The sequence below is a fragment of the Leguminivora glycinivorella genome, chromosome 17 (assembly GCF_023078275.1).
Source record: "Leguminivora glycinivorella isolate SPB_JAAS2020 chromosome 17, LegGlyc_1.1, whole genome shotgun sequence".
Taxonomy (NCBI): domain Eukaryota; kingdom Metazoa; phylum Arthropoda; class Insecta; order Lepidoptera; family Tortricidae; genus Leguminivora; species Leguminivora glycinivorella.
Window position 1 is genome coordinate 19,727,437 of NC_062987.1, and position 21,927 is coordinate 19,749,363.

The 21,927-nt window shown below is 41.3% G+C and overlaps 1 protein-coding gene across 6 annotated transcripts in view; it reads left to right on the top strand.

Annotated features, from left to right (window-relative positions):
• Positions 1–21,927, top strand: part of LOC125235312 (disheveled-associated activator of morphogenesis 1-A) — a 224,622-nt gene that overhangs the window by 193,825 nt on the left and 8,870 nt on the right. For 5 of the 6 annotated variants that reach the window (XM_048141841.1, XM_048141843.1, XM_048141838.1 and 2 more), the window contains 9 exons: positions 10,936–11,103; positions 11,665–11,883; positions 12,588–12,728; positions 13,110–13,338; positions 13,837–14,064; positions 14,796–14,935; positions 16,480–16,629; positions 18,017–18,172; positions 21,609–21,683. In XM_048141841.1, coding sequence (XP_047997798.1) covers positions 10,936–11,103; positions 11,665–11,883; positions 12,588–12,728; positions 13,110–13,338; positions 13,837–14,064; positions 14,796–14,935; positions 16,480–16,629; positions 18,017–18,172; positions 21,609–21,683 — 1,506 coding nt within the window. The remainder of the gene's footprint in view (positions 1–10,935; positions 11,104–11,664; positions 11,884–12,587; positions 12,729–13,109; positions 13,339–13,836; positions 14,065–14,795; positions 14,936–16,479; positions 16,630–18,016; positions 18,173–21,608; positions 21,684–21,927) is intronic. The other variant, XM_048141842.1, reaches the window with a different exon arrangement.

Here is a 21,927-nt window from a genome sequence, read left to right on the forward strand (position 1 = left end):
TTGAAAGAGTTAATTAGCATGCATCACCTCTATTTTTTTTAGAATTTTATACCCCGTAGTTATAAAAATAGAGGGGGGGGGACATACTTTTTACGACTTTGAGAGCTGATATCTCAAAAACCGTTCATTTAAGAAAAATGTTTTTTAGAAAACTTTATATCATTTTAAAAGACCTTTCCATTGATACCCCACACGGGTATGTACATCGAAAAAAAATTTTCATCCCTCAGTTACATGTATGGGGGCCCCACCCCCAATTCTTTTTTTTACTATTTAGTGTCATAATTTTGTAGCGGTTCATACAACACATATTCCCATCAAATTTCATCACTGTAGTACTTATAGTTTCCGAGTAAATCGGCTGTGACAGACGGACAGACGGACAGACGGACAGACGGACAGACGGACATGACGAAACTATAAGGGTTCCGTTTTTGCCATTTTGGCTACGGAACCCTAAAAAGTGTGTCCCCCCCCTCTAACTTTTGAACCATATGGTTAAAAAATATGAAAAAAAATCACAAAAGTATAACTTTATAAAGACTTTCTAGGAAAATTGTTTTGAACTTGATAGGTTCAGTAGTTTTTCAGAAAAATACGGAAAACTACGGAGCCCTACACTGAGCGTGTCCCGACACGCTCTTGGCCGGTTTTTTTTAATAGACTTGAGGGCGGTACTCCATATCTTATTTAGGTACATCTTAAGTATCCGTACAGTCGTCATCAGATGTTTCGGAGTCATCGACGTGATCAAAAATATTTGTATTTATAGGAATGATGACCTAATCTGTATAATTTTTGCTGTTATGTTTACTTTTCTCGTTGAATTTTGCAACTGCTCATGAGCGCTTTGGCGACATCCACGATTTGGCGTAGGTAGACACTAGTTTTACGAAAACGACCTTCCAATCCAGAAGGTAAACTAGAGCCTATTGGGATTAGTCTGGCTTCAATGTTTTGCTTCACCGTAAAACGTCTGGGAAGTATCAATAAACAATTTCTTTGTGGCAACCCACACTCACTCACTCATTCTGTATATTTATAACATGTAAAATGGTGCAATAAAGAATATTTACTTACTTACTTACTTACTTACTCAGGCGACGCATGTCTTAAGACGCGGAACGGACGTCAGCGCCGCGTCGCTTGAGTGTAATTAAAAAAAACCGGCCAAGAGCGTCGGGCCACGCTGTGTAGGGTTCCGTAGTTTTTCGTATTTTCCTCGAAAACTACTGAACCTATCAGGTTCAAAACAATTTTCCTAGAAAGTCTTTATAAAGTTCTACTTTTGTGATTTTTTTCATATTTTTTAAACATATGGTTCAAAAATTAGAGGGGTGGGGGCGCACTTTTTTTCCTTTAGGAGCGATTATTTCCGAAAATATTAATTTTATCAAAAAACGATTTTAGTAAACCCTTATTCATTTTTAAATACCTATCCAACAATATATCACACGTTGGGGTTGGAATGAAAAAAAATATCAGCCCCACTTTACATGTAGGGGGGGTACCCTAATAAAACATTTTTTCCCATTTTTTATTTTTGCACGTTGTTGGCGTGATTGATATACATATTGGTACCAAATTTCAGCTTTCTAGTGCTTACGGTTACTGAGATTATCCGCAGACGGACGGACGGACGGACGGACGGACGGACGGACGGACAGACAGACATGGCGAAACTTTAAGGGTTCCTAGTTGACTACGGAACCCTAGAAACGTCTCCTCAGTACATTTTGTATAGGAAGGACGCGCAAGGGACGTCGCATGGCGTAGCCCCAGGCGACGCGGCGCGCGCCAACCGCCGCGTCGCCTGGGGGTCTTACGGCCTTCCTATACAAAATGTATTTTTTTTAATTTACATTCGGGCGGCGTGGCGCTGACGTCCGTTCCGCATCTCAGGACATGCGTCGCCTGTGTGGGGATGCTCCTTTACAAAAGTTCAAAAAACTCATGCATTGGTGCAATCCGGAGTTTGAATCTACAAAATTGAAAGTCGCACGCTCTTGTCCATAAGCCACTACCGCTTACACTCGGCTGTATCTAGTATCTACTGCTTATAATGTTGGCCTAGGTCGCCGGACGTGTGGCTTATGACATGTAAACAACTTAATAACTTTCCAACGCGCGAAGAAAGCTCATTTCGCGTTAAATGATCATTTTTCATGTCTACCTCGTTATAATAGCTTTCTGACGCGTGAGTGTGTTTTCACGTTATCCGATACGATGTCGGATGTAGGACCGATCCGACCAATATCCTATGGGATCGGTAAATATATATCTTTAATCCGCCATCTTTGATTTTTGCCTTTGAAATCAAACGCACTAAGCGTCTTCATTCTACCGAGCGATTCTTGGTCGGTTAGAGCCGATACTTCTCGATAGGTTTTGGGGAATACGGACCAAACCACAACGTAAGTAACTTGCAATGTGCTTCTTTTCGTATTCGCACCGTAAGTTAGCCTAGGGCGATGGCCTGCATGGTCTCGGTAACCGCAACCGTACCAATTATCATTACAGCGTAATAGTGGTGATATGCTGGATTCTGGAGATTCTAGGTTACGTAACTACCGCCGGCTGGTGTTTGCGGTTTTTACACTAAGGCACAGTATAATAAAGAGTATCTATCGTATAGTAGGCCCCTCCCGCTCCCCGCTGAAAGTGCCGCCCACCCCCTATCGGTTATCTCACAGTTACCGCCTGTCAAAAACGCGAACAGTCGTCCTGTCATATCTCACTCATACAAGCATGGTATGCGTTTACCTATACGAGCTTAGAATGTGTGGTAGGAACGCGGCTCTCAATATTTGATCGCCAGTGTCCGAAATGTGACTAAGGTGTGTAAGACAATACACACATACATTTAATTTGGTATAACTAATATCTATGTCCTATTCGCACACCGGAGCGGTTTACGGAAACGCATCGAAAACGGTCTCGGTTGGTATGGATCTCGAGTTTATGACAGTTCTGGCGCGCCTGAGCTAAATGGTGTCGTTGAAAGAGTAAATAGAACCGTCTGCCACATTAGGTTTCAATGGTAGATAAAGAACTACTGTATTGTCTAATCATTCTCTTGCCCTTACCCTGTCAATTGGGGTCGGCATGTCTTCCTCTTCCATACATCTATATCACCCGTCATCTCATCGTATGTTGATAACTATTTTAGGTTCTTGTGACTAATAAGTACCGAATCGGTGTTTAATGAATAATCGTTTTACATACTCATAAATTCACTACCTTAATTTCTTTATTTAAGCTTTGACGGGACGGGACTGTATACAAATCTATACTTATCACTAATAAATTGGCCTTTTGAATACTCCTATATCTTAGCGAGTACATCCACTCTTAACCCATGGTGGATTCCGAGCGAATCGCGTGAGATTCCAAGCGATTATGATGATTGCTGGTCTGAAATCTTACGTATTTTTGCTGACATAATTATTTTAAATGGCTGATGTTATGTATACGTAACTATAAGACATTTCAAAGCTTGCCCTTTTCTTTTCTTTGTCGTAAATATCATGTTTCGCGATTGTGTTTCAACTAGAACATTGTATCACATTGTACATTATATATAACCAAATCTTGTCACTAAAAAAGGCGGAAAATTCGAAAAATGTAAGACCTAGCTGCCAATAGACTAGTTTCCTATACTTAAAATAAAATATTTTATGCAGTGCACGAAATAAAGCACCACATAATTAGAAGAAAAATAGTTATGTTTAAACATAATTTCTATGTAATAAGTCAAAGAGAAAGATATAAACTAAATGAATTGACCGTGACGTCACTCCTTAGTATTTCATAGTAATTCCATATTAGCAAATCGTTTTGACAGTTCTTAAAAAGAAGCTGACATTTGACTAATAGAAACTAGCCTATTGTCTTCATAAAACGCGTGCCTTCCTAAGCCTGGACGTTGGCGGAATCATCGACGAGCCATCTTTAAAAAAATATTGAAAATGTAAGGGCGAAGGAAGGTTTATTTCATATAGAAAATTTTAAATTCGCGCCTTTTTTAGTGCCAAGATTTGGCTGACCGTCTTTAGGTTGGTATAGGAATAGGAAGTATAGGTACCTACTTCATTATTCTTCTGCATTTGCCTATTGTTATGCCTTGCCTTTCCAAGTAAAAAATCTCGAACGTTAATGATGGAGTCCGACCGATTTCGGCCATGGCGACCACTTCGACCCCTAAATAATGTTCCGACGCTCATGCGCCCGAAGATGGCTAATGTAGCCTATCTTTGCAGCGAAACTCCGTCCACATTGAGGACACGTAAGTACGCCGTGAGTGTAATTGTAGGTATATATGGCAGCGGGTGGGCGGGCCTTGAGCTGGTCGCGTCTAGTATCGAGGTCAACTTTACGTTGATCCTCGAAATCCCGCACTTTATTAAACGAACGAACGCCCGAACGTTAATACAAATATGTGAGCGGAAGTAACAGTTATATTAGTTCGAGTTGATGACTTTGACAAGGGAAAAACATCATGACAACGGTGATTTGTCACATGTCGACTCTATGTCTCGGCCATCTGTCAAATATGATGGATGTTTCCATTGCCCGCGCACTGAGCCTTGGCATTTGTTTGTAGTAAGACGTCACGCTAGTTTAGATTATGTGAGCTTCTTTTCAAAATAGCTTATCTATCTATGGAAACCATACAAGAATAAGCCCTTTTGAAAAGACATTCAGTAGGTACGTAACGGGCATTTGGAATACTAGTTTAAATTTAAATTTTGCTGCTTGAGTGGGCGATTGAATTTTCGAACCTTTCTACTACATATTTAGCTATGATTATGAATGTTAGTTATCGCTTACGTAGATATATGACATAGGTGATTGCCACTGATTTTGCCTCGTGACTGTACAAATAAACTCTTTGAAGTCATGGTATAACCTAATTAAAAAAAATGTGCGTGGTTTTGTATGCTTACCAGTTTTGGCAGGAACGTCGCGAGACATGACAAGAGTACTCGAGGGTCGCAGAAAATGAGCTCTCATAAAAAATATTATTTTAGCTGTTTTCGTTTTGGTTGTTACTACGCGTATCCTGAAGTGCTCTTAAAAAAAACACTTTCTCTTATCTGCCCCTTTAGCACAACTTACCTTGTCGCGCGTGTTAGTTATATAATAAAAATAAGGCTATAAGGTATGGATTATTGAAAGATATTAAATGATAAATAAAAATAAAATGATTATTATTGTGGTTTTATTGAAAATAAACATATGGGTATGTTTTTAAATTCGTATAACTGTATTTGTACCACCTTTGTACATAAAAACATTATCAATATTAACAACATGTCAAACATGTATACACCTGGTTCAACACAAATCAAAATAACGTAAACAAAGTAAATATATGAATATTCTTTAAAATAGTCTGATGGAAAGAGGATATAACAAAAACCAGGTTTATACACCTTAATTTATAAAATGTCTCAATAAGCAGAATTATATTAATACTAAGCAATATTTGAATATTATTATTTTCTTTACTAAGCAATAAACCAATATGTGAACAAATAGCAAAGCAATATCTACTATAAGAATAATTTCATTTCATTTAAATCACAGCAATATAGAAAACAATAAAATGAAGCATGATCGTACCTCTTGTTGTCTTGTCGCTTAACCAGAACAAAAACTGTCTGACAACTGAGCTACCTGGCCTTTTAAAGCATTTAGAACAAAGGGCAACTATGCTAGTATGACCAGTTATCATCGTTATCAGTTAACCATCTTTTAAATAAATGGACAATACATTATGATCACAATTATCATCTTTACGAAACTTCAAATCACATAAGATATTTGTTTTCTTATATTACATTACAGTAAAATACAATTAAATGATAGATAGGAATAATAAACACTAAACTGAAACATCAACGTCCAAGTAACCAAATTGTGATACTAATAATGAGGGTAGTTTACAATTCTGAAATGTTACTATGACACAATCTTTAAACATAATGAGGTTTTATAAATTTGTAAGTACAGTATTTGTTTGTATTGTATTGTATTATATTAGATAGAAAGCTATTGCTAATATAATCTATCACGCGCGAGTCCATACTTAAAGCCGCGCTTGATGCATGGACTCGCGCGCGACAAGGCAAGTTGAGCTAAAGGGCCAGACATACATCATTAAAGAACTGTCACGACGTAGGTATACAGGATGGCTATTAGGCACAAATAACTGAAATAACCCAACCCTATACGTAGGTAATATAATAAAAGATACAATTAAGGCGTCATACTTTTAACTCTTTTAAGCATAAGTACTGAAATAATTTGCTCCGTGATATATTCTTGGCAAAAAAATAAAATAAACATCTTTACAAAACTCCCCAGAAATGCAGAAATTCGTTTTCATTTTTTAGAATTGACTTTTTCTAAAAAAAATATATTTCTCATTGAGCCAATCGTAAACATCTTGAAAATGCTTTATTTTAAGTTTGCCATTCAATTTGGGAAGGTACAGGTATTGTATCCTGTAATAAAATCAAATAAATCAGGCAAAACCTAAGTGGTTCGGATTTAGCCCACCCTGTATATTTCACATCACATCGATTAGCCTCTCTCCTACCAAGGAAATCCGGTCTTCAGTTTTGGCATTCGGCTCTCAGCTCGTTAGTAATGTCCATATTTGTGGCCAAGCCGCTCCTCATGCCGATTTGACGTTGACGGAAAACTTCACTACCTTTTAGGGAATATAAACTTCAATTTGCGTGGTTTAGCCATTTAGACGGTACGAGAACTCGCATATGAGTTTTATTACATTGCGGTATTTGATGGCTGTGCAAAATTGTATGTAACCTCAACCGCCCGCAATGTAACTAAAATCGTATGCGAGTTCGCACGCCGTCTAAATCAGGCCTGTAATCTGATTAACAATGAAATTACTTTTGTCCCGACCGTTTAGTTTTGTTGGCTAATTGTTACCAAACATTAAATAACCAACCAATTACCAATTTTGCGTCATAATCAATAAGGCCGTTTTTGGAAATTTTTGATTGGCTCTGGCTCTTTAAAAATAAGAATATCAAAAAAATAAAAACGGTCCGACACAGATAAAAATAATGATAATCTGTGTTGAAAAAATCAGTGTTCTATCTTCAAAAACCAGAGAAATAGCGTTTATGGAGAATTGACCCCTCCTGTATCGTCTTAAGGTTTGGAGTAAATAGGTTATAGGGCAACTTGAGCTTATAGATCCAGTTAGGTAGGAGTCTGTTCTCCCACGGTTGACAGCTACTGACACTTGCTTCGTGGCTTGTAAACCGTGCATGTCATTTAGATTTAGGTGTGGGTGATGATCAAGGATCGTTAACTGCGAGCGAAATCCATTGAAGTACTAGGGTTGCTAACTGGTTGTCATACGTCATTTCAATGGATTTCGCTCGCAGTTAACGATCCTTGGTGATGATGGAGTGAGCATTAGCCCCCCCACCCCCACCCCAATGGCGTGAATGATGAAATTGCGTCCATATGTAGGAACATATTATTCTTGCTAGAGTCTGTGTGCGTAGCCGAAAGCACAAACTGACGAAACGCTCACGATAATATCTATCTCTATCACTCTTGCGTATTGGCGCTACAGAGCCAGACTACCTTTCTGCGTCGTTTCGATTTCGTTTCGCGTCGCAGAAATGCCAATCGGCTACGGAGCCTGTTCAGAAAGAGAATAATCGTATGGTTGTCTAATAATATGTGACTCTTCTCTTTACACACATACCTACTCGAGTAGGAACTCAATGTTTTTAACCCCCGTCGCAAAAACAACGGAGTTTTTTTTTTGTATGAATAGGTAGACGTTTGACCACGATCACACCTGATGGTAAGTCATGATGCGGTCTACGGTGGAGCACGCTTACCTATGAGATACTTATTTACTCTCGCTTTACAGAGATGTGTTATAAGTTTGATGTGTCTGTCTGTCTGTCTGTGTGTGTGTCTGTCTGTCGCATCGTAGCTCCCGAACGGGTGACCGATTTCGATTTAAGTTTTTTTTTCTTTGAAAGCTGAGTTAGTCAGGAGTGTTCTTAGCCATGATTCATGAAAATCGTTCCACTATGTCGCGGTCAGGGGTTTTTTTTTAATTTTTAATTTTGTGGTTAGGTTATTTAAAAAAAGATTTCCTTATTTATAATCTAGTTTAGTAAATTGTTCATTAGAATTTCATGAATCCCATGGATTTATTTAAATAACTAGTTTAATGATATATAAGGAATGGCATGCCTAGGCTCGGTAGGTGGAAGTATCTAAAGTGTCTCCTAATGATGTGAATGCCAGCCAAGGATGAACTGATGTCCATCTTTGGGACCTCAGAAATTTGGTGAAGCGGGTCATTTAGATTTTTATCTGTATTGACTTAATTATGGCGTTATTAAATATGTTTTAGATTTTATATTGGGTGAACGACATCTAAGTCTTATTTTACCTATTCTAAAATGTTGTATGATAATTAACTTGTCGTATCATATAGGTAGGTTTTGATATGATTCATCATCCTCCTTGCGTTATCCCGGCATTTGCCGCTTTGACGACTAATCCCAAGATTTGGCGTAGGCACTAGTTTTACGAAAGCGACTGCCATCTGACCTTCCAACCCGAAGGGCAACTAGGCCTTATTGGAATTAGTCCGGTTTCCTCATGATGTTTTCCTTCACCGAAAAGCGACTGGCAAATATCAAATGACATTTCGCACATGAATTATATGATTAAATACCCTAATATATGCCATTTTCATTTCTCATCACATTATTTTCAAATACAAAAGGAGTGACGACTACATAAAAAAACCGGCCAAGAGCGTGTCGGGCCACGCTCAGTGTAGGGTTCCGTAGTTTTTCGTATTTTTCTCAAAAACTACTGAACCTATCAAGTTCAAAACAATTTTCCTAGAAATTCTTTATAAAGTTCTACTTTTGTGATTTTTTTCATATTTTTTAAACATATGGTTCAAAAGTTAGAGGGGGGGACGCACTTTTTTTTCCTTTAGGAGTGATTATTTCCGAAAATATTAATATTATCAAAAAACGATCTTAGTAAACCCTTATTCATTTTTAAATACCTATCCAACAATATATCATACGTTGGGGCTGGAATGAAAAAAAATATCAGCCCCCACTTTACATGTAGGGGGGGTACCCTAATAAAACATTTTTTTCCACTTTTTTTTTGCACTTTGTTGGCGTGATTGATATACATATTGGTACCAAATTTCAGCTTTCTAGTGCTTACAGTTACTGAGATTATCCGCGGACGGACGGACGGACAGACAGACATGGCGAAACTATAAGGGTTCCTAGTTGACTACGGAACCCTAAAAATGGCATTCTGAACACATATTTTTTCTGAAAACATACAAAGATACGGAGCATCAAAGTTCTGGAGTGGAGGGCTTGTGACGTCACGTTTAAGTAAAACCAGGGGCGGCTCACTCCTCAATTCTATCGCCGCGCTACAAGTACATGTCAGCGGCCGCGAGTTCGCGGCCCATTCATTGGCAACGAACGACCTTCGCGCAGCGCAATAAAATTCAATGTTGGCTGCTCGCGTGCGGTCCGTTTGTTAATGTAGGTAAGAATTTAGAATGGCGGCATTTTGTGAACATCAAAGGAGTGAGCCTTCTGTACTTATACTATTATATATTCTGTGGTAAAACTTGTACGTAGGTACGTCACGCGAAACTTCAACGCACTGTATCGTCGTCATTTTTCGTTTACGAGAAGAAAGATTTTTTGATAATGTAACTTACGGACTACTTATATTTTTCAGTACAAATGGTGTTTTTTTTACGCTCTAGTGCAAGAAGTGGTTCATTATATGTCAGGTCAAAACTTCGGATGGCCATCTGTTCTGAAAAACGTCGTACGATACACGTGCGAAAAGGAAATTCGGAACTCGTGTCGATTTAAAACACTCCCTTCGGTCGTGTTTTAATTTCTCGCCACTCGTTTCTAACTTCCTTTTTTACGCACTTGTATCGTAATGTACTATTTTAGCCGTTTTGCCTATTCTCACAATTTCACCTATGTTAAATACTTACTAGAATTTCGCAATGAATCTATTAACTGCCATGAAAGAAAGTTTCGAAGTTCCCGTCTTCGCCGCTACGCCATTTCTCCTGTCACTTGTTTGTTCCAACTTCGTGATTTACAAGCCCTCTTTTGGCTAGAACCGTCTTCTTTTATGTTCCAATTACGTCGGCTCAAAGTTTCAAACAATTCAAGACGATCGGAGTACCCTGTGAGGGTTATTTGAAGAATCTTAAAACTTAGGACAGAAAACTCCTTAACTTAAAGTAAGTTACTTACTTCCATCGAGGATTAAACTTTTGTAGACCATATAGTTTTTTTTTTACCGAGTCCATGAAAAAATATAGTACACCGAAACGGTACAGTAATCGACAACCATAGAGATCGTTTTTCTGTCCACTTTAAGGGCTCCACTCGGTTTTCATCGATTTTTGACAAGTTTTGTGTTGTCTTATTTATCGTGGAAAGTTGTATGGCCGACTGACCATATCTCCATTAAATGTATATTTGTTTTAGTCCCTCTTCGTAAACATCTAGTAAATTTTATTAGCAAAGTTGCGTTCTAGTACTTGTAGGTAATAAAAAACAGATTTTCTGCCAAACTACATCCAAGCTTCTATGTAGCATTTCGTCGTCAGTTTTCATGTTTTCGGCCTTTTTTTTTCATGTAGGACGCTTCCTATCTAATCTCGCTAGGTCCGTCTGTTTGTTACCTTTCCCATTTAAACGTTTTGTAAAAGATAGTTAATTCATAGTTTTTGTCAATCATCGGATGACAGACAATAATACTTGTTCGCGATCATTTCCTGCTGTATGCGCTCTAAGTTAGGCCTGGATGTCCATACAACTCCTAACAACATTTATTCCATCTTTACAGGAAGAGCTGGACCTGACAGCCGTGAACAAAGCGGCCATGATGGAGCTGCCAGCCGCGAAGAAATGGCAGATCTACTGCAGCAGGAGACCACCGCCAGGGGTGGTCCTACCGATGGGAACAGCTCCACAAGTTGAGGAGTATATCAAGGCACTCAATGAGATCGCTGACGTGAGTATAGAGGATTCACTTCTCATTGGTCTACTAGGTTTACTCATCTATGAATGGAGTGAAGAAATGGCAGGTCTACTGCAGCCGGAGACCACCGCCAGGGGTAGTCCTACCTATGGGTACTGCACCACAAGTTGAAGAGTATGTCAAGGCACTTAATGAAATTGTTGATGTAAGTACCTTTAAGTAAAGTAAAGTAGATCTTTGGACAAGATGATCTACCTGAGATCTACCTCACAACCAATGGTAATTCCAGTAGGGACAGATCCAGGCTCCACAAGTGGAGTATATCAATGCGCTTAACGAGATCGCTCACGCAAGTATCTTTGAGTACATTCCTGCAGGCAATCCAGAATGTGATGGCTGATCTACCTGCAAAAAAAATCTAAATGAATGAAGTTCCCGGTTCACTTACATCGGTTAAAGGTATACAATCCAAACCTAGTGTTCTAAAACAATATAAGTTTCAGTTTTAAGGCTTGAAATCATTACAAATAGCAATACACGACCGTTTCATCATAAGTTTGCAATAAAGCTAATCAAAATGTGACCATTTTCCAGGCGTTCACTTCATCGGAAGGCCTCGTGGCCCCAGAATCCTGCGCACTCCTCGACGGTTTGAAGACAGCGCTTCGCACTCGCGCGCACAGCTTCGTCCTGCGCTTCGTCAAACAAGGCGGCTTGGGGGCCTTACTGGACGCCTTGCAGAGGGCGCCTCGGGACGACGCCATCAACAGGCATAACCTTATCGCTGGGATCAAGGCCCTGATGAATAATTCGGTAAGTAACTTAACACAACCTGATCGTAAATCACCCATTAATTTATAAAGCAACGCGACTTTGGAGCCCTGTCGAAATCTCTGCAGGAGGGTTGCGACAACACTTAAAACTGGGATTCTGAGGATCACAGTCTCTATAAAAATCTCGATGTGGAATTGAAATCGGTCTATTCCTTGGTGCTACTTATATCGTGGACTCAGCGTTGCACTAATGTGTCTATTCTTCAGGAGCTCAAAATCAAGCAAAGACTGACTTACTCTCGCACCCTTAGCTATTTCGGTCACGTTACACGCAGGGACGACTCCGCCATAGAGAGACTTGTTGTTCAAGGAAAAGTGGGCGGTACAAGACCTAGACTGCGCCCCTCATTGCAATGGACAGACCAAGTGAGGGCTCTCACCGGGTCACCCTTAAATCTCTGCGCGCGGAATGCTGCAAATAGAGCAATATGGCGGGAAACCATTAAAAAGGCAGCACAACCAATTACCACGACTTTTCTGACAAGAGTATGCGACTAAGAAAATTCCTTAATAGCTTTTAGACAACGCTTCGCAACTGCGTCTATTTTGTGTGTCACTAAGTTTGGAAACTCCTGACTCCGTTTGGCTAAATTGCGCCATTTGGCCAAACATTATGATTTGCAGAATTTAACCTTAAGAGACTTCCGAGAAAGTTTATTAATATGTACTATTTTATATTTGCAGACGGGCCGCGCACATGTACTTGCACATCCGACCAGCATAGATCTGATCGCTCAATCGTTGGACACAGAGAATGTCAAGACCAAAGTCGCTGCTCTGGAGATCCTGGGCGCCGTCTGTCTTGTGCCTGGTGGACATAAAAAGGTAAGTTCAAGCTAAATACACTTAAAGCTCGGCCACACTCGCGCGTTTTGAGAGCGCAGCGTTAGCGGAGCACAATGATGGCGGTGCGCCGGTCGGAGCAGATCGTGAGATTCGTGAGCATTTTCAAAGCATGCGCCGCCAACTGCACATGGTAACTTGTAAGCCTATATTTTGCAACTGTAAACTTCTAAAAAGTATTGAATTACACATAAGAAATCAAAACAACATTTTGGAATAAAGCTTAGCTAAATGGTTTTTTCCATATTCAAATGCCGCGCGCGCTGTGTTATGTGTGCCCGCGCGAGCGTATTCACGCACCTTGGTCTCTTTAGTCATCTGTTTTCTGCATTTTCACTTGACTGGTTCTTTTATCACTTCCAGGTGCTAGAAGCAATGGTCCACTACCAGAAGTACGCCGCGGAGCGCGCCCGTTTCCAGTCGATCATCAACGAGCTGGACCGCAGCACTGGCGCCTACCGAGATGACCTGGGCCTCAAAACTGCCATCATGTCCTTTGTTAATGCAGTGCTGAATTATGGTGCAGGAGAGGATAGCTTGGAGTTCAGACTTCATTTGAGATATGAGTTCTTGATGCTGGGAATACAGCCTGGTAAGTAACAATAATCATTTAACTTACCTTTAAGGTCAGGATAAGCTTTTTCGTTTTATGACTTACGGCTGAATCACAGTAGCTCGGTTAGTCTCTAAGAACTTAATCTCACAGCTACCATTATTTATCTGTGTTCTGAGTTACGGCGCTGGAGAGGATCGTTTGGAGACTGATATGACTTTGGATTTTTGACTTCACTTGAGACAAATTCTTGGTCTTGGATTGAGATCTTGATTTGAAGACGAGTTTTATGCAAGATACTTAAAAATGTCTAGCCTGAGCAATCATGACATGAGAATAAGTGCGTTTTTAGATTATCCGATCCGATATCGGATGTCGGATCGATATCCTATACATGAACCAGCAATCTTGAATTTTTTCTGTAGAAATCCTTCCGATATCCGATATCGGATCTGATAATGTGAAAATGCACTGTCGTACCTACGACGAGGATATGATTTTTGATCTAGTTTATAATCACAATTTTATTTTTCACAGTAATCGAGAAACTCCGCAAATACGAAAATGAGACTCTCGACCGCCACATCGATTTCTTTGAAATGATCCGCAACGAGGATGAGAAGGAACTAGCAAGAAGATTCGACAAACAACATGTGGATACCAAGAGCGCAGGAACCATGTTTGAGCTGTTGAGGAGGAAATTGAGTCATACTGCTGCTTATCCACATCTTCTGTCTATGCTGGAGCATATGCTGCTGTTACCCTGTGAGTATACATTCTATCTTCTAGAAGATTCTTCTAAAAATTAGCCGGAAGATTCGACGCTACCCTGTGAGTATAAGTTCTATTTTCTAGAAGATTCTTCTAGAAAGGAACTCGCCAAAAGATTCAACATGTGAATACTAAGAGTGGAGGAACCATGTTTGAGCTGTTGAGGAGAATGCTGAGTCATACTGCAGCTTATCCACATCTTCTGTCTATGCTGGAACATATACTGGTGTTACCCTGTGAGTATAAGTTCTATTTTTCAGAATATTCTTCTAAAAATTGAGCTGTTGAGGAGGAAATTGATTTATACAGCTTTATGTAGCCGCTTACTCACTTACTTATTCATATACTGTTTGTGCTAAATAGTACATATTCTTTCTAAAGGATTGCAAAGGCTATAGATAGATAGATAGATAGAATACTCTTTATTGGCACACCTCAGCAAGAGATACAGAAAAAAGATACAGCGGAGTCAAAACAAATGATTATAAATAGAGGCAGACAACAGGCGGTCTTATTCTTCTCAGACAACCACAGACAGACAGGCTATATGTTTTGTTGCTCGAAAATTTTATGAGCACAATTGGAATTTCTTATCTAAAATTCGAGAGTGCTGTTGCTTTGCTTTTTATTATTTAGTTTGAGGTGTTTTTACATCTACGACTAACTAATACTACTGTACTTTGAGTGAAAATGTAATCGATAATCTTATTTTTACCTGTTTCCAGTGGAATACAATCCCCACGCGCAACACTGGCTTCTGCTCGACCGAGTTGTCCAGCAGCTTGTCCTGCAGCAGCCCAACGCGGGCAGCCGGTCTACCAGCTCGCAGGAGACTGACCGGGACGACCGCAGTGATATCAACAAGGTGTGTGGTGCTTTATGGTGATATCACAGCTAGGCTGCTCCTCGACCGAGTGGTCCAGCAGAGTCCTACAGCAGCCCAACGCTGGCAGCCAGTCTACCAGCTCGCAGGAGACTGACCGGGACGACCGCAGTGATATCAACAAGGTGTGTGGTGCTTTATGGTGATATCACAGCTAGGCTGCTCCTCGACCGAGTGGTCCAGCAGAGTTCTACAGCAGCCCAACGCTGGCAGCCAGTCTACCAGCTCGCAGGAGACTGACCGGGACGACCGCAGTGATATCAACAAGGTGTGTGTTGCTTTATGGTGATATCACAGCTCGGCTGCTCCTCGACCGAGTGGTCCAGCAGAGTCCTACAGCAGCCCAACGCTGGCAGCCGGTCTACCAGCTCGCAGGAGACTGACCGGGACGACCGCAGTGATATCAACAAGGTGTGTGTTACTTTATGGTGATACCACAGCTCGGCTGCTCCTCGACCGAGTGGTCCAGCAGAGTCCTGCAGCAGCCCAACGCGGGCAGCCGGTCTACCAGCTCGCAGGAGACTGACCGGGACGACCGCAGTGATATCAACAAGGTGTGTGGTGCTTTATGGTGATATCACAGCTAGGCTGCTCCTCGACCCAGTGTTCCAGCAGAGTCCTACAGCAGCCCAACGCGGGCAGCCGGTCTACCAGCTCGCAGGAGACTGACCGGGACGACCGCAGTGATATCAACAAGGTGTGTCGTGCTTTATGGTGATATCACAGCTAGGCTGCTCCTCGGCCGAGTGGTCCAGCAGAGTCCTACAGCAGCCCAACGCTGGCAGCCAGTCTACCAGCTCGCAGGAGACTGACCGGGACGACCGCAGTGATATCAACAAGGTGTGTGATTTTGGTAAAGTTTATGGTGATATCACAGGACGGACAGCCCTTTAGGAAGATTCACTAGCTTCTGAAGACTGTTGAATTGGAGCACAGTGTAAAATACCCGACAAGAGGGAGAAGGACGCACGACTACAGTTATAGCAATTCTTTCTGATACGTCTTTGGTCTAACATTATTTTATTTTGGACTGTTCTTGAACATTTTAGTCGCGCATGCAAGCACAAGTAGGTATGGCATATGTTCTTCCATATGCCTTGTTAAAGAAATACTCAAATCGAAAAAGATGCACTGTGAGTACTGTGACAAATGAATAAGCACATCTATATTCCGAACGTTCCTCACAGAACGATTCATCTACCCCTAAGTGCATGTAAAGCTGCTATCCACAGTACCAATATTATAAAGCCGCTAGTTATCGCATGTCTCTTGCAACCTATTGATTAACATTTTGGCCGAATCAATGTTTGTCATATCTCTTTTACCTGCAAACTACAGTCTTTCAAACCGTTTTCATCACTAGAAAAACGTTGCAAAATGTCGGCGGGAATGTTTAACGATGAATGAAAAATATCAATTTCGCGCCTATTCTAGTGACGAACTTATTCGACCGACTTAATATGTACATAATACACACCCTTGCCACTCTCCATACCATAGCACTGTACAGGCATTATTTCCTCCAGGTGTACGACCCGGATGTGGCGCCTCTCGAGATAAACGTCACCGAGATCGTGCACCTCCTCGCGAAGGAGGAAGAACTGGTCGCCGCGAGAACGAAGGCCGAGAATCTTGAGAAGGAGAACGTGGATCTCGCCACGGAGCTGGCTAAGAAGGTAGGTTGGATAGTGGATAATTACATAGGTCGTGCACAGGATTAAGGGAGTTCTTCTCTGTTTCCGAAAGTTGAAACATTGACGGAAGACTGTTATCAGTCGCGTAGTTTTTTGTTTCCTGTTTGACCTATGACAAATGACGTCACTAGCCGTACGTGAACCTGTTAAGAATTCTGAACTCCTAAGTTGTTAATTTTCGGATGCAGGGAAGACCCTTTGTGAATGACCCAAATCAAATTTAATTGGTAATGGTAAAATATTTACATTTAGGTACATCAATAATATATCGACCTAGCTAAGATTTCATGCGATTTATACCTTTGACTGAGATAGTAGATAGGTATGTGACGTTCATTACAGAAGTGTTTTTATGCATAAGGCCCTTTTCCACCCGAATTACTAACAGTTATTTGGTGGCCTACCGGTAAGAGCCTGAGACTTTCGATCCGGAGGTCGCGAGTTCAAACCGTACCAATGAGTTTGTCTGAACTTATGTGCGAAATGTCATTTGATATTTGCCAGTTGCTTTTCGGTGAACGAAAACATCGTGAGGAAACCGGACTAATTCCAATAAGACCTAGTTACCCTGCGGGTTGGAAGGTCAGATGGCAGTCGCTTTCGTGAAAACTAGTGCCTACGCCAAATATTGGGATTGATTGTCAAAGCGGACCCCAGGCTCCCATTAGCGGTGGTAAATGCCGGGATAACTTAAGGGCCGATGATTCAGAAAAAAATAAAAAGTCCTTAACGCACAAATGAAACATCAAAACTTCTGTGATGGAATTCTACAGATTATATCTAGTCCATGCTAACTTAGCTTGGTCGACATCAATTAAATAATTATGAAATAAAACACATACGGTGATGTGTCATATCCATTGTTAATATGGTCGAAAACTTCATTTTTATTAACAATTTCAAGTAAACACATACGGTGATATCATGCCATCGATAATGTAGTTCAAAGATATAATATTTCGCTCTAACGCCCTTATATGACAAGGCGGATGAACACTAAGCTTATAAGTCATAGCTTAATTTTTAATGTGTTATTTATTTACACAGTATCTAACTGAGGTTATGTCATATTTAAGCTTGGTCAGAGTATTTACGAAAAAAAATGTATTACTGTGGTTTGAACTTTAATGAATTTCTTTGAAACATGCTAAAAAAGCTCACCTTATATAAAACTGAATGTTGTATGTAAATCTGTAAATCGTAGTTTGTTAATCTGAAGACACCACAACAATATTTAATTTTGTCTTACTAAACCAATAGTATTTTTAATTTGATGTCGAACAGTCAAGCTATTAATTCCCTTTTTTACGCAAACTCTGACCAAGCTGTCATCCTGACCATCATAACTAACACTAACCTGCATGAATAGGAGAAGCAAGTGGACCAACAGAGCCAAGAACGCGAGGAGCTCGAGAACGTGGTCGCGCGCCTCAAGGAGCGACTCGAGAGGGAAACAGCTGCCAACATGGACAGCTCCGAGAGAGCCAGGCATGCCGCCATGAGGGCCACCCAGCTTGAACAACAGGTACACTACAGACATTCATACACTCACACAATAACAGCTAGAGGCAGCTCCGAGAGAGCCAGGCATGCTACGCAGCTTGAACAACAGGTACACACACAGACGCACACATAGTTACAAACACTCACACACTGACAGCTACGGACAGCTTCGAGAGAGCGTGACATGCCGCCATGAGAGCTACGCAGCTTGAACGGCAGGTACACACACAGACACACACATAGCTACATACACTCACACACTGACAGCTACGGACAGCTCGGAGAGAGCGAGGCATGCCGCCATGAGAGCTACGCAGCTTGAACCACAGGTACACACACAGACGCACACATAGCTACATACACTCACACACTGACAGCTACGGACAGCTCCGAGAGAGCGAGACATGCCGCCATGAGGGCCACCCAGCTTGAACAACAGGTACACACACAGACATACACATAGTTACATACACTCACACGTTGACAGCTACGGACAGCTCCGAGAGAGAGAGAGAGACATGCCGCCATGAGAGCTACGCAGCTTGAACAACAGGTACACACACAGACACACACATAGTTACATAAACTCACACACTGACAGCTACGGACAGCTCCGAGAGAGCGAGACATGCCGCCATGAGAGCTACGCAGCTTGAACAACAGGTACACACACAGACATACACATAGTTACATACAGTCACACGTTGACAGCTACGGACAGCTCCGAGAGAGCGAGACATGCCGCCATGAGAGCTACGCAGCTTGAACAACAGGTACACACACAGACATACACATAGTTACATACACTCACACGTTGACAGCTACGGACAGCTCCGAGAGAGCGAGACATGCCGCCATGAGAGCTACGCAGCTTGAACAACAGGTACACACAGACACACACATAGCTACATACACTCACACACTAACAGCTACGGACAGCTCCGAGAGAGCGAGACATGCCGCCATGAGAGCTACGCTGCTTGAACAACAGGTACATACACAGACACACACATAGCTACATACACTCACACACTGACAGCTACGGACAGCTCCGAGAGAGCGAGACATGCCGCCATGAGAGCTACGCAGCTTGAACAACAGGTACACACACAGACACACACATAGCTACATACACTCACACACTGACATCTACGGACAGCTCCGAGAGAGCGAGACATGCCGCCATGAGAGCTACGCAGCTTGAACAACAGGTACACACACAGACACACACATAGCTACATACACTCACACACTGACAGCTAGGGACAGCTCCAAGAGAGCGAGACATGCCGCCATGAGAGCCACGCAGCTTGAACAACAGGTACACACACAGACACACACATAGTTACAAACACTCACACACTGACAGCTAGAGACAGCTCCAAGAGAGCGAGACATGCCGCCATGAGAGCCACGTAGTTTGAATAACAGGTACACAGTACACACACTTAGCTACATACACTCACACACTGCCAGTTACGGACAGCGCCAAGAGAGCAAGACATGCCGCCGCGATGCCATGCAGTTTGAACAACAGGTACACACACAGACACACACATAGCTACATACACTCACACATTGACAGCTACGGACAGCCCCGAGAGAGCGAGACATGCCGCCATGAGAGCTACGCAGCTTGAACAACAGGTACACACATAGTTATAGTATGAATTTTCTGAGATGAACTTTTCGGTTTTGCCCTAATCTGTTAAGCAAAGGCCTTTGTTTCTATTATTCGCCGCGGTTAGCTCCCGTTTCCACAGCACGTGCCAAAGTCTCAGTGTAGTTAAAAAGCAACTATCATGATAGCAATAAGGTTCAAATTTATTAAACAGTTTCCAGTGTGCAGGTAACTTTTTTTGAAGATGACAAAACGTGTTATCTCCGAGAGGGCTTTTTATGGATTTGAACCTTATTGCTATCATGATAGTTGCTTTTTAACTACACTGAGACTTTGGCACGTGCTGTGGAAACGGGAGCTAACCGCGGCGAATAATAGAAACAAAGGCCTTTGTTTAACAGATTAGGGCAAAAGCGAAAAGTGCATCTCACAAAATTCATACTATACATACACTCACACGTTGACAGCTACGGACAGCTCCGAGAGAGCGAGACATACCGCCATGAGGGCTACGCAGCTTGAACAACAGGTACACACACAGACATACACATAGTTACATACACTCACACGTTGACAGCTACGGACAGCTCCGAGAGAGCGAGACATGCCGCCATGAGAGCTACGCAGCTTGAACAACAGGTACACACACAGACACACACATAGTTACATACACTGACACACTGACAGCTACGGACAGCTCCGAGAGAGCGAGGCATGCCGCCATGAGAGCTACGCAGCTTGAACAACAGGTACACAAACAGACACACACATAGCTACATACACTCACACACTGACAGCTACGGACAGCTCCGAGAGAGCGAGACATGCCGCCATGAGGGCTACGCAGCTTGAACAACAGGTACACACACAGACAAACACATAGTTACAAACACTCGCACACTGACAGTTACGGACAGCTCCGAGAGAGCGAGACATGCCGCCATGAGAGTTATGCAGCAAGAACAAGGTAAAGTCAGTTTTTAAAGCCGTTAGGAGAGTCCATCAAAGGATGGAAACAAAAATGCGTAAATTTAATTATTGTGGAAGAAATTATTTGTCAAAGAAGGTGTATTTGTGGAGTTAGCATTATTAATAGTTATTTATTATACAAGGGGGCAAAGTTGTATTTTAACGCCGAGTGTGGAATTGAAAAACGAGCAAGTGAAAGGATTGTATAGTTGAACCACGAGCGAAGCGAGTGGTTCGAGAATAGAATCCTGAACTTGCGAGTTTTTTAACACACGAGAAGTAAAATACATTTGCACCCGAGTGTAACACAAAACTTTTCCCCTCACTATAGCGAGGAAACTACAACGCAAAAAATGCGTTTATCACTGTTTCCAGTAGTTCTACAGGTGGTAAATCATCTTTATTACTAGATTCACCTACTTTTATCAATTTTAAAGCAGTTAATTTGACTTTATTCAAGGTCAAATTACTTTAATTTTAACTATAAAACTCCCGTGAGACTCATACATATTTAAAAATATTTTAAGCGGGTTACTCACGTATTAAGTCGATATAGCGTTCGGCATGTTTCGGTTCTTGAGAAAGGCTCTCGAAATTGAGCCGAAACATGTCGAACGCTATATCGACTTAATACGTGAGTAACCCGCTTAAAATATTTTCAAATTACTTTACCCACTAGTGGATAAAATGCGTTTTTATCCGCTGGTATTGAAGGACAAAACACGTGTTTTCTGAGCTAGTGAGGGGAAAAAGAAATTAAGTGATTTGAAAACACTATGTGTCTGGCTGTTTTAGTTATATTTTTAGCAAGAAAAGTATATTCGGCGAAGAAATGTATGAGTTATTAATGTTAAATTTTAATTTGTAGCTCAATCAAGAGAGATCCGAGCGTGCGAGGTTTGAGAAACTAGTCAGCGAGGGAAGCATACCTGATGATGCGAAGGTAAATGCTTGTGATATATTTTTATTTTCTAGTGAGTCGTTAATTATATGATATGATATATCAGTGGTTATTAGTTATATTCGAAGTGTTATGAGATATGTTATTTATTGACATTGTAACTTTTTTAGCAATTTTGGTGCAGTAAAGTAAAAATAAAGAAATTCATACGTGTGTTTTCTAGGTAAATATTTACGACAGCAGAGACGTTCACATTGCGGAAAACGTTATTGTACATCTCGTTGGA